At 43.3% G+C, this 16325-nt stretch overlaps 1 protein-coding gene across 4 annotated transcripts in view; it reads right to left on the bottom strand.

The window, feature by feature from the left end:
- PIAS1 (protein inhibitor of activated STAT 1) overlaps window positions 1–9864 on the bottom strand; it is a 63262-nt gene extending 53398 nt beyond the window's left edge. For 3 of the 4 annotated variants that reach the window (XR_012776314.1, XM_075506411.1, XM_075506415.1), the window contains exon 1: window positions 9724–9864. Coding sequence is in view for 2 of the 4 variants with exons in the window: in XM_075506411.1 (XP_075362526.1) it covers window positions 9724–9849 (126 nt within the window). In the remaining 2 variants the exon portion in view is untranslated. Of the gene's footprint in view, window positions 1–7928; window positions 7951–9723 lie in introns of those variants that run through there. The other variant, XM_075506414.1, reaches the window with a different exon arrangement.
- Between the last annotated feature and the right edge of the window lie 6461 nt (window positions 9865–16325).

Below are 16325 nucleotides of genomic sequence, written 5' to 3'. Positions count from 1 at the left end.
TAAAAAAAATCTGAAGCCCCGCCACCAAGTGGCCTCAGCAGATTCACTGATGAGATCCTGCTAAATCAACACAGAACCTACAAAAAATAACAGCTTCGTTTCTGTACCACTGCTGAAGTTTCTACATTTTTCATTTTGGTGCAATATATTTATAGGTGCACTAACAACTCCATAGATTGCCTGAGCAGAGCTGTCTCCAACAGATTTTTCAATAAGCTGAAAATCTACACAAATACTTGGACTGTTTCAAAGACTCTTATTTTGCACCAGGGAAACAAGATACAACATCTGCACAAAAGTGAGATCATTTTGTCAAGGGAGTCTCAAGAAACAATATGAGGAATTAATGTATCAGAAAACATTCTCATCCACACAACTTTTTACAACACACTCCTGCAGCTGAGATTACAGATTCTACCTGAACCAAACACATGATCCTTATTGTATCTGGCCTCTGCTTTTTAAAAACATAAAAAATAGTGAGCTGCACCTATGCTAAATTGCCAAGCAAAACTATGCTCACTGCTATTTGCATCCTATATTCTATTTTGCATGTGAACTATGTTTTCAGTTGAAAAGCTGAACAGAGCGGCCCTATTAAGTTCAGACCCTGCTCTACAACGAGGGCAGGAGGAACGTCTTGCAGAAGACTGTAAATGAAGGTAAGCAAGAAGTTTCAGCTCTGAATGATTCTCAACCGACTGTCCCACTTAAAGGGACAGTAAATTTCTTCATGTGGCTGGACAGCGAAAGTATGCTATCCGCTTACACAGCAAACAAGCAGAGATGCTCAAGAAGATACACTTTCTCAGGAAGAAGCTCTGGCAGTGTCACATGCAAAACAAAGCTGGAGGAACCTCGCATGGTCTGCTACACTGATCAGACCACAAATATGCAGAAGGACCAAGATCAGAGTAGACCAATGAAGTGACTCTCAGGACTACCAGTTGTTCTGCAGAGATACACAGAGCCAGTTTTAATCCCAGAAGCAACCAGGGATAAATTATTTTGCTAAACTCTGCCTTTTGGCTCAGCCGCCAATCTGCTCCCCTTTGTGAGCCTCAAGAACAGAGTAGCAGCATCAAGCAAATACATGGTCAAGACAGCCAAGGCTGAAATTTGATGGACCTAAGGCACCCTCCTGCAAACCACACCCCCTGAAAATGCTGCAGATGACAGATCCTACAGCTGCTCAAAAATGAGTGGTACAGTATGGAAAGGTAAAGCCACAATACTGGCTGGCAGCTTGAGTACCTACCCAGTGAAAGAACCACTCTGAAGACAAACCCCCACCGCTTCAACATAAAATTCTAGCGTACCTAAAGCGCTCTGTAGTTTTATACTTTGTCATCTCTTTGGAAGAGAACTGTTTTTTTCCTAGTATAAATCTACCTTAGAAAACCAGGCCTCTAATCTCAGCTCTGCCCAAAGATTATGACTTAACTCGTGCCCAACACAAATTTCTGAGAACATTTATCACAAATGTTTGCCCACTCGAATGGCTGTGGCCACAAAAGATGCAGCTTCAGGAAGGCAATGCTGCAACCAAGCAGTAAGAAGACTGAGCTCCATTTTCTGTCTGCTTTATAACCATGTATTTAATGGGAGGGGAGGAAAGAGTGGGAGAGCTTGGTATACCAATTTTCAAAATGGACAAGAATCCTATGGAGCTTCCTGGTGAAGAGATGCCTACCTGCTGCCTGTCAGCTGTCATCACCTCCCCTCAGAAGGTCACTGCTTTTGACATCTAGTTTTTTTGACGCAACCTCCACCTTTTCCAGTGATACCAGCAGACAGTCTCAGGAACTACTTTTGCACATTTCTGAGGACGTAAAGGATTTTGTAATACATCTCCACTAACAGAAATCCACAGGAATAAAAACTCCTCAAGAACTACATCTGTGGCATGGAATCATCTGCCCAAATCCCATGCCCAAACAAGCTGCCGGTATCTTATTGTCAAATATGTGAGGTATAGCAAGATGGTCTGGCAAGAGGCTGGGGGAACAGGGCTTTTTCAGCCTGGTGAAGAGAAGGTTCTGGAGGAACCTAATGGCAACCTTCCAACATGTAAAGGAGGTCATCAGGAAAACAGAGCCATGATCTTCACAGAGGTACACAGCAGAAGGATGTGAGACAACAGGCACAAGCTGAAATAAGAGGTTCAGGCTGGATATTAAAAAAAAAAAAAGAAACCAAAACAAAAACAACCAACCAAACCAAAATGATTTTCACCATGAGAAGAGTTAAGCAGTGGAAGAGGTTGCCCACAGAGGTTGTGCAGTTTCCATCCTTGGAGGTTTTAAAGACCAGATTGGATAAAGTAACCTGTTCTGCCCTCATAGCTGATCCTGCTTTAAGCAGGAGGTTGGACTGGAAATGTCCCAAGGTCCCTTCCAACCAAAACTACCAAATAATCTATGGTCAGGATCAAGGGAGCAACTAGGTGTCAAACAAAATAACACCAAGAAAAGCTAACAGGAGAGTCCTACTCAACTCTTGGTTTGAAGAATTTAGCACCACAAATCATATCAGGGCTGGAAACTGGGAGAAAGGACTCCTAGTATGCACTACAAACATGCAAGGCATAGGGAAGAAGATATTTACAGAGATAAAGGGATGCTTCACATCTTACTATTCTGGAAACACTGTTGGCTCTGTATCAGCCCCAAAGCAGGGTATAGATTGAAACTCTCCCCTTCTGACTCTCTCCTGCTGTTAGATGTACTTCTGGGATGGAAACTGGCAACTGAAGCATTACCTACAGCCCATGCAGTCCTGGCAGAAGCAGAGAGGAGGCAGAACTCATACGTGTTTATTAGCCTGTATCCAGAAAGCTCATTACCATTTCCTAAACAAAACAAGGGAAGTTCACTACAGAGCAATCTATAAAGTGAGTAACACTTATCTTTCTGTCCTCCATGCTAAATAAACTTTAGCATACCCACAGAGTCTTTGCTCTGCTGCAGAGCCTAGGACTCTATCCTCACCAAGCAATGGCTTTTAAAGGCTCCTTTTCCTTCTCCATTAATTATCATGTCACTTCCTATATAAATCTCTTGTATATCATCTCCTATAGACATAAAGGTCAAGCTTAGGTTGACCTTTGGTCTAATTGTGTACTAGCTTTTCATTTCTTTGTTTCACATATTCTAGACAAGCCCCATAATACCCACCTTCTGCTAATTCCTACTCTCCCCTAGTCTTGGAATAAAATGCTTGCTTACAGAGCACTCTGCTATGCCTCCAGTATATGCTAAGGGACAGAACAGAACAGCGGAGACATGGCAGTACATCTATAGCTATCCCTAATCCCAACAGGAGAATAAGATTAAGCAAATCGCTGACAAACTCCCGGATCAATACAGCTGCAACAGACACAGGGGTCTCAGCAAAACAGTAAGAAAAGAAATGACAATAGAAAGGTCTGTACCACAGCACACAGAGAACAATAAGATAACATTACCTGGTTTAATTTGGTTCCGGCTGCTATTGAAAATTTGAAAGATCAAAATAAGGCTAGACAAGCTACTATCTCCCATCCCCATTCTCAACTCCATATATTCTCATTTTCAAAGGTTTAACATCATCTACTTTTTGTTGTAGCTCCAAAGCTTCTAATTTACTTTGAAATAGCCACTTTTTATGGCAGTGACTAGTTGTTCAAAATGGCTTTGAGAGTGTTGAGTAAAATTACAGAAGTAAGCACCCTTCTGTAAGCTACTGAAGCTCCTTTCTCCTCCTCACCCCCCTCTCTTTAACTAGCAAAAGAAACTACTTTTAAGAAAGGCATTTATTTTCACGAACAGACTACCATTGAAGGTACTACATGCAATTTTTGCATCATAAAATCCTATCATCTTCATTTTAAGAAGCCCAAACCAACACTCCTAGCATTTATTGGTCTACACAGAGCTGAAAATAGTGACAGAGCAATGCAACAATCAATATCTGAGCTTGATCAAGAGGATTCTGAAATTCAGCTGCCCAAGCATGTGTCACAGCAGTCACCCAAACAACACATTTCCCCTTCCCCCCCCCAAAGAACAGGACAAACATTTCTCTGTGATTCTTGCAGGCGCATTGGTGTTAACCAGAGGTGAAGTTCCTACTTACAGGGGACAGCACAAGCTGAGGCAGCTGGGCTGCGAAAGACACACAAGGTATATACCGCCAAGTTTTTAACGCAAAAACCACGTTTGCATTCTTCACTGAAATTGTGGCTTTCAGAAGGGTTTTACAACTTTTTATGGAGGGCGATAAAGCAGAGTCTTCCATTAGAAGGGCACCTGTAACATCTTTCATCAAAGCAAAAGTTGCTAAAGCGGAAGCACAGCAGCAAAAGTAAACAGACATTTCTGAGACAACTTAAGGTTTGTAGGTAGAATTCTTTCCTTGTGAAGCCAAAGGGCCAAACACCAATACCACCATGTAAGAGAAAAGCTGCAAGAGATCCAATCCATTTCGCAGCCACAAATCCTCTGAGACATTGGGTGATCCCAAGGCCCCGCAAAGTAACCCTTTCAAAACGCTGATTCACAGCAAGAAAGGTACTATTACTTCAAATTCAATAGTTTCAGCAGAGACCAATGAACCCCACGTTGATGCAGTCCACCAGCTGACTAACACTGGGGTTCAGCTCCGAACTCACTCATAAGCATTACTACAATGACAAGGATTACAAGAGATGCTTCAGAGAAAAGCAGCAGCTAGGCACTCAGAGGATCGGAGAGGGCTGGGGGTATCTCAGGACAATTACAGGGAGCACTCGAGTCTCAAGTGTTCAGAAGTTCTGTTTTGTTTTTCACCATAATGGCACTGAAGAGAAAAATGATCAGATGTTGACTTCTGCAAGAACGGATTACAGGAACTAAAATCTACCGTGCCAAACACATTAGTGACAAGTCTGCACTTATCTTTGTGCTCTATATGAATGCAGGCAGGTCACAGTATAAACCATACCAGTCATCTACATCCCTATAAATAACTTCAGTATATGAAGATATCTTAACTGTCTACACCCTGCTTCATGGGATGCTTTTAAATATATGTCTTGTGTCTCTGATCCATAAACATTCTTATCAATGGCCAAGCAGTCCTGAGTCCTTCCCCTCCCTAGGGTAACACTCTTCTCTTATTCTCAAGGAATAAAGCTAAATAAGATGCATCTTCTACCCACTTCTTAGCTTCTAAGCCTTTTAACTGTAATTTCTAAATACCTTTATAACCAGCAGAGAAATTAATTGTAAATCCATTAAAAATAACTACTATGAACTACTGGTTCTTATACCTTCTTTCCTTCCTTCCTTCTCACAAGTGGCAACGAGTAAGAATTTCACTTGCACAGGCCTACAAATACTTCCAGGATGGCCCCTAACGCTTGTGAGGGGTTTATACCAGAAGTGTGCTGACACTATACTTACGTGTACACAATATGCAATCTGGCTTTTATTGGCAATAAAGAAGTGTTATGGATTGGGGCTTTGACAGTTAAGCAGTGATACACAGCTGCCAATTTTATTCATCTGATATCTGCAATTCCGGTGTTGAAGGCCAAAAGCTCAAAAAAGATACCTAGACCAAAATACTGTCAAAAATACAATAATACTGACATACACCAAATTACAGGCGTGAAAATAACGTAATCCATGGACTCTGATAACAATGAAAAGTGGATTATATTGACTTTAATCACAGAAACACACAACCCCAGCAACTTATAAAAGGATTAAGCAAAAATAGCTCATAATACTGAAGAGTAAAATTCTAATTGAACACTGAAATAGGTAGCTTATGCTTAATAGCATTGACGATGCAATTTAACACAACTGCGTTTCCATACCAGAGATCCATTTGTCACTATTATCACCACCACCCGAAAGCCGTGCTACTAGCCTCTCCTCCTCAAAAAACTGCTTCACTGTATTTAGGGGAGGGGTATTTCCCAACTGAATATTTTTAAATGCTTTGTTTTCATCACCATTGTGTGGAAATGCTATTATGAATTTTCATTCAAACTCTTGGCTCACTTTTTTTTTTAAAGTATAAATTGTGTCTAACAAGAAACACACCAGGGATCTCTTCAATCCCCAAAGGCACTTTCTTAAAAGGAGAGAGAACAAAGGAGAAAACCTCCCAGCATGTGCTTTCCAAACCAGCTTCTTAGGACAGTATCAAGAATGACAATACTAGAACATAAGCTTTTCTTTTTCATTCTTTGATCCATGTATAATTGAATTGATTATTGCAAACTGTGTAATGATTTCCAAAAGACTTGAGTAGAAGGCAAAGATCACAACAATCTAATAACCAATTTAAAGAGATGTAAGAAATATTGAAGGAAAGATTTAATCACTCAAGTATACTCCTTCCAATTAGAAAGAGCTTTAAATAGCTTACCTTGAGATAAATTAGAGTCTGTATGCAATTATACAGGAATAGTAATTAAGATCAGGAAAATTCACATATGCCTCAGCCTATAGTGTTAGGGAGGTAATCCACAGAAGAACAGACTTTTCAGTTACCTTGTTTCATCAACAGAAATGAAAACATACTGCTTTAATTTATCCAAACCTGCGAGAGTACCAAAGAATTCAGTAACCTTACAAGTCTGGGATCTGCAAAGTATGTTTGATCTTATCTCATTTTTTTTTCCAGTAGGACAAACATTCTCAAATGGGGCAAGAGACTGAAATACTCTCGATCATGGTAAGTAAATACATTACAGGGAATGCTATTTCATGATTTACAACTCTGAAAAATTATGGCGAGTAAAAGTGACCACTGTTTTTCTGGAGGAAGCAAGATCTTTAATTTTACTTTGTGCATTTGGCAATACCACCCGTCATAGCACATTCCCTAATTTACATGTGTGTACATTACCAACATATAGCCCCATGGTTCTTTACACAGGAAGGCAAGAAAGTTTTAGAAACTTGATTAAGTTTTTCTGACAAGCTTTATCTGGCAAGACAAGTGAGTTACTGCGCAACTGTTACATTTGATTTTAGTTTTTAAAGGTGACTAAATCTGAAATAAATGCCATTTGTTAATTAATCAGAGGAGAAACGTGAAAAGATTTTACCTAAGAAAATTTAAATAATGAAAGGAATTCACTGTTCATTCTTCAAATAGCAGCGTCATAATCACAAACTCTCCCTTAGTTATGTCTCCTTTCAACTTTCAAAAAAAGAAATCATTTAAAAGCACGTTTTCTGGAGACGTACTCCTACTTAAAAATACCCACCGCACCCAACTACGATATAACGGCTTTCCATTAGCCACATTTTTTCCAAGGAGCACTCACCTCATCCAGTACCTAGTAACTGAGCTGGACTACTTTTGAAAAACTCGTATGTGACAGCTACAACTCTAAGCAGAAATTTCATGCCCCCTTGTCTTTCCCTCTCCTTCCTGACAGAGAAGGACACACCCACACACCTCTTTTTCTTTGTATGGTCTACAGAAAAAAAGAAAAAGGTATTGAAGTCTTCAAAGAATGAATTTATGAAGTAACTTTTTTTTTCTTACGTAAACTGCCAAGCCCCCATAGCTACCAAAAAAACCCCCAAGCAATTTTTCACAGAATGCAGTGCTACCATCCAACAGTCCCAGCTTGCAAGTACCACTACATATCCTGAGCAGCAAAGTGAAATTGAAAATAAACTACTCAGTTTGACATTTACCCTTCAGATCCCTGAGGCAGCAACAGTACTTTAAAAAAAAAAAAAAAAATTTCGTAATTTCTCTCTACTGGTTCCCAAGAAGCAGGTTTCAGAAAGAGATCAATAAAGAAGTCCGGGATGACAAGGAGCCACAAATGCACTTCTACAAAAGTTCCACCTGTAAAGCTGCAGAGAAAGAGAAAAGGACAGGCCTCTACGCTACGCTCGCACAGACCAACGGCACTCCAACACACATATACGTACCCAGAGCCCGCAGACTCTGCGATGGACAAGAGGAGAGGCTTCAGGTTTCAAAGCTCCTAAGACCAATAAATTGTCAATTTTCACAGTAAAATCATGCCTTTCAGCACTGTTCCTTGACCACCATCCTGCCACCTTAACACACATCAAAAAAAACTTTATTCCTTAGCTCTTGCCTCTTTTCGCTCCATTTGAGTCAGTCTTGTTTACAAAGGCATCACATAAACCCAAGCCGGCTACTGTGCACCAAAAACTCTTTAAGAGTCAGTTACCAAAACACACCACTCCAATTACCACGCTAAGATTAACAAAAGTTTAACACTGGAATCACATCTTGACCCTTTATCTCATTACGTGGGAAGCACAATTTGAAAAAAAAAAAAGTCTTGGGGGCAACTCAGCTCAAGCAATATACTCTGCAAGATACTCAAAAAAACAAAGAACAGCAGAGGATTTAAAGGAGGATCTATTTGTCCTGACCTGGCAGACACAGACCCCACAAAGTTGGAACACGCACAAGATTTTATACTTCTTTACATCCTGACAGCTCTTTAAGCATCCAAAAATGAACACAAGAAACCTGTGATACGTAGACCAAAACTCTAGGGAAAGACAAAGTTATTTCCCTAGTTATACTTTACATATTCTGTAGTTTATGTTACACATTTAATATACTTCTGATTCGTGTCTTTCACTGTGTTAACTTTGAAGTACGAGACAGAAGCCCTCCTGATGAATAACTACCCTATGACAACTGCAATGAAATTCTCAAACTTTTAAATACACTGCTGGGTGTGTAAGGCAGAGTTCGCACCCACACACACCTTGCCAAAGGGACTGGAAAGTTTTCTGGGGTCTTTTTTGTTGGATATATGTTGAGGGGGGTGTTTTGGTGCACAGAGTAGGTACCCCGTCACCCACTATTCCTCAAAATGCCTGATGGGACGTGCTATGCGGAGTTGCTCCCTCTCCTCCATCCCGGGCAGAGTCCCACCTAAACTCCCCTGCAGCCAGCGGGACCCCCCCCGCCCAGCTTCACCCACTCGGGGAGCTGCAACTTCGCTCGAGGGTGCTTCAGAGCACCGGGTTTCGACGCGTTTCGCAGGATGACAGGGACAGCCGCCAGCTTAACACCTTGCAACTCCTCAGCATCTGCCTGTGACGCTCTTTATTTACCGGCGTGGGAGCTGGGCGAGGCAAGCGGGGCTCCCCCGGCGGTCCCCCCCCCCCCGCACCGGGCGGCGAGGGCGCTCGTTAGGAGCCGGCCGCCTGTCAACGGCGGGCAGAGCCGTTCCTCAGGGCTCCCTCCCCGCCCGGCGCCGCTGGCGGAGTCCCCTGGAAACTTTGCGGGGAGCCCGGCGAACCGTCCCCCGCCTCCAGGGCGGCCGAGCCGCGCTGCCCAGCGCCGGCAACTCCCGGGGGCTCCCCCGGCCGCCGTCGCCGCCGCCCTCACCCCTGCGCCGGCCCGGCCCAAGCCCAACCGCCCCCTCCGCCAGCGCCGAGGGGAGCCCTCCCCGCCCGCCCCGCTGCCGCCCCCCGGGCCCGGCGGGGCTGCCCGGCGGAGAGCGGTCGGGCGAGAAGCGAGGGGAGGACAGCTCCGCTCCCCGCCCCGCTCCGTCCCTCAGCCCCCGCTGCCGGCGGGGCGCCGCCGCAGCCACCCCGGCGAGGCAGCGCCGCGGGGCGCCGCACAGCGCCGGCGGCGGCTCGGCTCGCCCCCGGCGCCGGGGAGAGCACAGCCCCGGCGGCCCCGAGCGCGGCAGCGAGGGGCATCGCGAAGGGAATTGAAGCTGCGCTTTACCTTTAGTTCCGCACTGTCCGCCATCTTGCAACTCCGGGCGCAGGCGCAGTGAACCCCGCCGGGACACCGCCCCCCCGCCGCCCCCCCGCCGGCACGCAGCGCGCAGCGTTTGAATCGCGGCGCCATTTTGTCCCTCCTCTGCGCTCCGGCGGGTGGGGGGTCTCTGGCGGGGAGCGGCCCACGGGTTTCCTCCCCAGGGCTGCGGGGAGCCCCGGGCCGTCGGCGGGGGATCTCCGATCCGCCCTGGGAGCAGCGTGTCGCCGCCGCCCTGCCTGGGAAGTTTCCCCCTGACAGCGCGGCCCCCTCGGTCCCGCCTTCCCCGCTGCTCACTCCGTGCGGGGGAACGGGGCGCTGAGGGGAGAGCGGGCAGCGCTCTCGAGGCCGGGCCGCTGAGGGTGCCTGCGCCCCGGTTCTCCTCAGCCGCGCCGGGCAGAGTCCCCGGGGTGCCGGGGGCCCTCTCGAATAGGATCACCAGAGGGAAGAGGTGGATAGGCATTCCTGTAGTAATAAGTTGATTAAAATTGGAATTTGCAACTCTGCTTCCTGCTACTTAATCCGCAGCTTTAAGTGCCTGAGGAGTGAAACAGCACGGGACTAGGCTGGGGTCCCTCAGCGGGCGCTTGGGTGCTCCGCTCTCCCGGCGGGAGCGAGGGCGGGGCGGGCCGGCCGGGCTCCGGCTCTGCCGAGGCCGAGGGTGGGTGCCCGGCTGCGGGCGAACCGCTCTGCTGGGCCGCGGCGGGTGGCAGGGCGGCTGCAGGACTGGCTGGGAGAATGTCCTGCCATCAGCCGTCCTCCGGCTCCTGATTTGTACCAACCGCACCACGAAGCGGGAAATGATAGTTTTATTTCCCTGAGCTCTACTGTGGAGGAAGTTCAGGGAATCAACGTGAGCTTGCCCGGGTTTTCCTCTTACTCAGGAAAAGCAATACAAGTGTTTTTAGGAGGGCCTACAGAGTCAGAGCAGAGCTTTTAGACCCAAACTTGCCCATGTCATATAATTTTCTAGTCAAATGTGGGTTCTTGCAACAGCAGACCAGATAATGCGGAGGGGAAAGACATATACCAAAAATGCTACCTGGCAAGGTGACTGCATCGGTTGTGAAGTTGATGGGCTTAAATACTAGCATTTAAGTCACACACCTTGGCTTGATTCAGCTTCCTTTTCCCTGTGTGTTACTCTATAATTACAGCTTGCCATGACACTTTCTCCACTTGGACTTTACCTTAGTGCATAGGACAGAAAAAATTTGTTGAACACGGCCAGTATTGTACATCTTATTAAGTGAGAGAGCGAGCTACAAAATTTGCTGCTTTTCCATAGCTGCTATAAAATTCATCATCGCACATTCAGAAAGCATTTATATTATCTGCATTGCAAGACAAAAAAAGCATTAATGTCTCCACTCTACAGATTAAAGAAAGCATGCTTGAGGCCACACAGGGAATCAGCGGTAAAGAGATTACCACTCATGATTATTACTGAATTATAATTTGTCTCCCATATGACCTGAATAGTTAGCCACAATTTAAAATTAGGTAGTTTCCATTGAGGGAAGAATGTGATAATAGTATCAAATATCTTTCTAGTAAGTAGCTTTTTGATACCATGCTGTTTGTTGGTAAGAATATATATGAAGTCCTGATTCTCTGAGCAAAGGAAAACAACCCACATCTCTTTCCAAACATTTCATTTCAAAGCATTTCACCCAGAAACATTCCCCAGCTTGGTCTCAAGACCAGATGGACAGAAAACCCAGGTGCATCTTTTGACTCCTCGCTGGTACCCCTCTTTCTTCTCCAGGTCATGCATACATCCCGTTCCTATTGCAGATATGCCAAGTACACGCTGTTCTCATGGATTTCTTTTACAGTTCTCGGCGTTCAGCACCGGCACATCAAATGAAGCATTCAGAAAATGAGGAGCAATTAGAAAAGGCTGATAAGTAATACTCCGATACTCTGGCTTAATACTGCATGTAATGAAGACTTATCATAGTGTCTAAAATGCTGGTTTGGGGAGGGGGCAGGGCGCTAGGCAAGATACCTAAAAAAATAAAAGTCAGATGACTACCCAGTACGCCCACATGTACCATAATTAGCTGATCTATTTCAGTGGTCTGAACCAGCCCAGTTTAGAATACTTCATTTTGAATGATTGAATATGTTTAATAATCATGATCTCATATGATCTATGAGTTTGTGTCTAGTTTAAGGAATTTGGCAAAAAGATCTATGATCTTATAAAGACAAAGCCTTGTTTTTTCAATTGCTTTTTTTTCCCCCCCGAAAGAGGCTTGCTGCACAGCAAACACTTTTTCCTCTGCTTCTTCACTTCCTACCAAATTCAGTGGGATGTGGACATGTGCTTAAGTGCTTTGCTAAATCATGGCATAGCACTATCAAACCTGACACATGGCCATAAACCACAGTGTCCTCTTTCAAAACTTGCTTTAAATAAAACAGGCTGAGAATGTCTTCAGATACATTAAAATAAGGAAGCAAACTAAAAGAGAGGATACAGAATATTCAATTCAAAATGGTTCATCCTAAATACTGTAAGTGTTTTTACAGACAAAGCTAATACAGCCCCCTTATTTTTCAGTTTGGACTTCTGATAGTCACTTCTTTTTATGCAGTATATACTTCAGTATGAAGAAGGAACTTAATGTGAAAAGCAATCTGTGCTTCTATTTTTAGACAATTATTTACATGTAATGAAATTTTGTTCCTCTCTACTCCTGAGACTTAGATGATGGTTTCTTTGCTAAGAAAAGACTTTGTCAACACACAGTAATTTTCAAAGGTGCTCTCAGTTGCTCCGGCTCTAGTGCAGCTCTGTCAGTGATGGCAACACTCAGATCTGTCACGATTCTGTCTTCGTTTCAAAAGGACATGCCCATCAAGTAGTGCAACTGGGGTGCAACCGGAGCAGGTAAGAACACCTCCAAAATAGTCTTACAGTTGTCAGTCACCTCTGTTTCTGAGCTAAAACAACAATATTTTTTCTTTTAACCTTTTGCAGGAGGTGGGAGGGACGGAGAGAGAGAAAAATGAAGATCAGAGTTTTCCTCAACCATTCAAAGTTTTGATATTTTCAATGCCCAATCTTCAAAAGTTCATTTCCCCCTTTTTGCCATATTGCAATAAAATAAATGACTTCCAGAATCTACCTTCCACCTCCATTTCTTCCATTTTCCTATTCTGTAACCTCCCCAAAAATGTATCACGTCATGTAACTCACTCGCTTAAAACCATGTTCAGACACAATAACATTTTTAAAACAGATATGCATTTTTTCTACTAACATGTTGTTTTCATTAGTCCAAGTCTCCAAGACTTTTCCCTCTTTGTCTAATAGTCCAAACTTACTCTCTGCTCAAAAGTAACGGAGGGGGTGCATTTTTGATCCTGAATACATCTTTTATTCCTGAGATTGTTGGAGGCATAAAAAACATTTAGATGTATCACTGAAATAGCCTTTCCTGGGGAAAAAAAAAGTCATAGAGGTACATTTTAGTGAAAATTACTTGGCTGTATGTGAAGAAAATGGAGTAGCCAGTATATCAGATAAAATAAGTCCATTTCATTCTTTATAAGCAATATACGTGGCATTGCTCAATATGCTGTATAGTAAGTTCAGCAATGTTGAGTGACTGAGACTTGGCTGGTACACACATCTCCCCCTAAATTTACATCCAAGTGCAATACTATATTATACTATATTATATTATATCATGTTACCATCAACTCTCAAATTTGGCCCAAACCAAGGGCTGCTATTTACTTAGAAAAGGAAGATTCATTACATCTTTGCTGCCTGTGTTATTAAAACTTACAGAGGGGGAGTTAATCACCTAAAATCCTAAATTAGGGAGAGATACTGGACCATTTTGTTAATGTCACCTCTTTTATATCCTTAGATCTCCTGGTATAACAATGGTATTGCAATATGGAAAGCATATGTAAATTAGTTACTATAATCCTTAATTACATATGCAGCGTTACGGTGTGACGCATCCCAGCTTCATGTGCGTATTTCCTGTTTCTTCAGTTCTTCAATATCAACTTGCCTTATTGCTGTACACATATGAGTGTGGTTTACAACCCCAAGTACTCAAAGCCTACCGTGCCCACGGAACAAACTCTTTCCCCATTGCAATTTTTGCTAATCTTTAAAAATTTTAATTGCACTCCTTGATATTTGAATGCCCTGTATATTGTATTCCCTGCCTGGAATTATGCATTCCAAGCCAAACTCGGCTCCCTATGTACTTTACTGCTATACAAAGCGTTGCAGCTGCAAGACAATAGTAATAGGCACAACAATTAGCCCATTCTTTAAAACTATTTGCTTAGCCTTTTCCGCTCCAATATCAATGGATGATAATGTGCTTGCTCATAGCACTCCGCTAATGTTCTTAAGGCCTGTCCTTCATAATTAAGCTATTCTATATTTGGACTGAGTCAAATGAAGTATCAGTCGTGTCAAATGGAGACTACGTTTTAAGGTGAGGATAAACAGAATGAGGTCTTCCCGCTTGTCTCCCCTGGGGACCAGCCTGCCGCGGCTGCCCAACCACACCGCACACAGCCTACGCATCGCAGCGATTGTTTGCTTTCCGGCCCGTGCCTTTCAGGTTTTGCACCTTTAGAGAGCACAGGTGCAGGAAAAGAAAAAAGTGCCTGGATTACGTCCGAACCAGCCACAGAGCTATCATGCAAAATGCCTTGTTTAATTTTATACGTAACGACAGTAGTCTCAACAGTAAAACTTACTTACGCTACGGGAGTTTTATGCCATAGGGGACTGCTTTCTGTGCTGAGACGAGGTCTATGTGTTACAGGCAGTCCGAGCTAAGAAGGTAACAGCATCCTACTGCCTTGCAGCATCTAGATTGACTTCTGTAACTTTTACCCCAGGTAAACTGCCACTGTTGAGTGGATCTAGTTCTGTTAAATACCTTTGTTCACTTTTCTCTGGGCTTTTATTTGAATTGTATCTTTCTTTTTTTTTTTTAAATTAAAGCTAGAATACTTTTTTTCTCTGAGAAGAAATGGTCATTCCTGAGATATTCATCTACACTTGTAAAAGCATTTCCTTTGGCTGAGTTGAATCCAGATATTTTGGTCAACAAAATTCCATCTCGCTGAATCACAATTGGGATTTTTTGTCATTAGCACCCATTTTCATAATGTGTGGATGCAATAGAAGAAGAAAGAGTAAAAAGGAACTGCAACAGGCCACCGCCGATCCATACTGAGCTGTGAAGTGTGCGGTGCCGTACCAAAGCCAAGTAATACCTAGAGTGTCAGATGGTTCAGAAACTTGAAATTGGGCAAGAACTATTCAAACACGAGGACGGAGAACTACCGAAAGCTACATCTATTTCCAAAATATCTTCAGAGAGGTGAAGCAGACTTTTAATTAAGCCATACAGACTTACATCACCAACAAAAACAGGTTTTAACTGCGACAAACTCATTCCAGTTAAAAGTGACTTTATGTAAGACTGCAAGGTCCCAATGCTTAAGAAGGTACTTTCTACAGATACTAAATAATTCCTGATAAGCAAAGTTCTGTGGCAAAAAAAAAAAAAAAAAAAATCAAGGTGCTAAATTTTCCAGAACTTTGATTGAGAGTAAGTCCTTGTTATGATGTTACATGTTACTCCCCCTCTTCCTGCACTCACGCAGTGCATGTAAAATACTGACGTTTTCATACAGTCCTAGTTTATAGCAATTTTGCATGGAGCATCAGTCACATAGAATGATCTAGAAAAAGACAGAGGCCAGTTACGGTTTGAGTCTCTTTCCTCCTCCATGTCCTACCGTTTCTATTATGGACCACACATGGAAGTAACGTAGGCAGTGCAGCAGTAGATTATTGCATGTGGAAGTAATCTAGACAGCATAGGAGTAGATTATGTTTATCTTCTCCAGTTCTTTAGCTCTCATCTTGCCTAAAGTGGTTCAGAGTAGAGGTGAGTGAAATGCCGAATAAAATGCTAGCAGCTAGTCTATGCCTGCTGGCACGGAGATGGTATCTGGTATGAAGTACTCGCATCTTTATTTTTTACCTAATCGCTATTTCTAAAGAATCACTTTAGTCATGGGAACACTGTAAATAAAGCTGAGTTCCAGTAACAAGTAGAGTTCATTTCAGATGGCTCATATGAAAACAACAGAGCTAATTATACTGTAGTAATTACCTGAAAATTATATGTATGTTGTTTTTCCACCAGTCAATACTGCTATTTTTGAACTTTGCATTGTTCTCATGGATTGCTGGAGTCATGCTGTCTCTAAATCATCTTCTCGTCTCATCATTTAGCCTCTGTTTTAGCTCATCAAGTTAGCCTCTGGTTTGGGGAGGGTGTTTTAGAAGAAGTTTCAGCGGCGGCACGTGCTATTTAGCTCAGATCTTTCGTGCCCACTTGCACTCTCCACCACAACATACCCTCACCTGTGCTGCATTTGAGAAAACGTTTCCCTTGTACTAGTCTTTTGAGTACGGGTTATAATAGTCTGACTCTACAATAGGACGCTAAAACAGCATCCAATTAATGTGCAAGAGCAATTTGCTCTTGCACATTGAAAGATAC

This window comes from Mycteria americana, chromosome 6 (assembly GCF_035582795.1).
Source record: "Mycteria americana isolate JAX WOST 10 ecotype Jacksonville Zoo and Gardens chromosome 6, USCA_MyAme_1.0, whole genome shotgun sequence".
In the NCBI taxonomy this organism is placed as follows: Eukaryota; Metazoa; Chordata; class Aves; order Ciconiiformes; family Ciconiidae; genus Mycteria; species Mycteria americana.
Note: the sequence above shows the minus strand (reverse complement) of the source record. Positions and strands in the feature narration are given on the sequence as shown.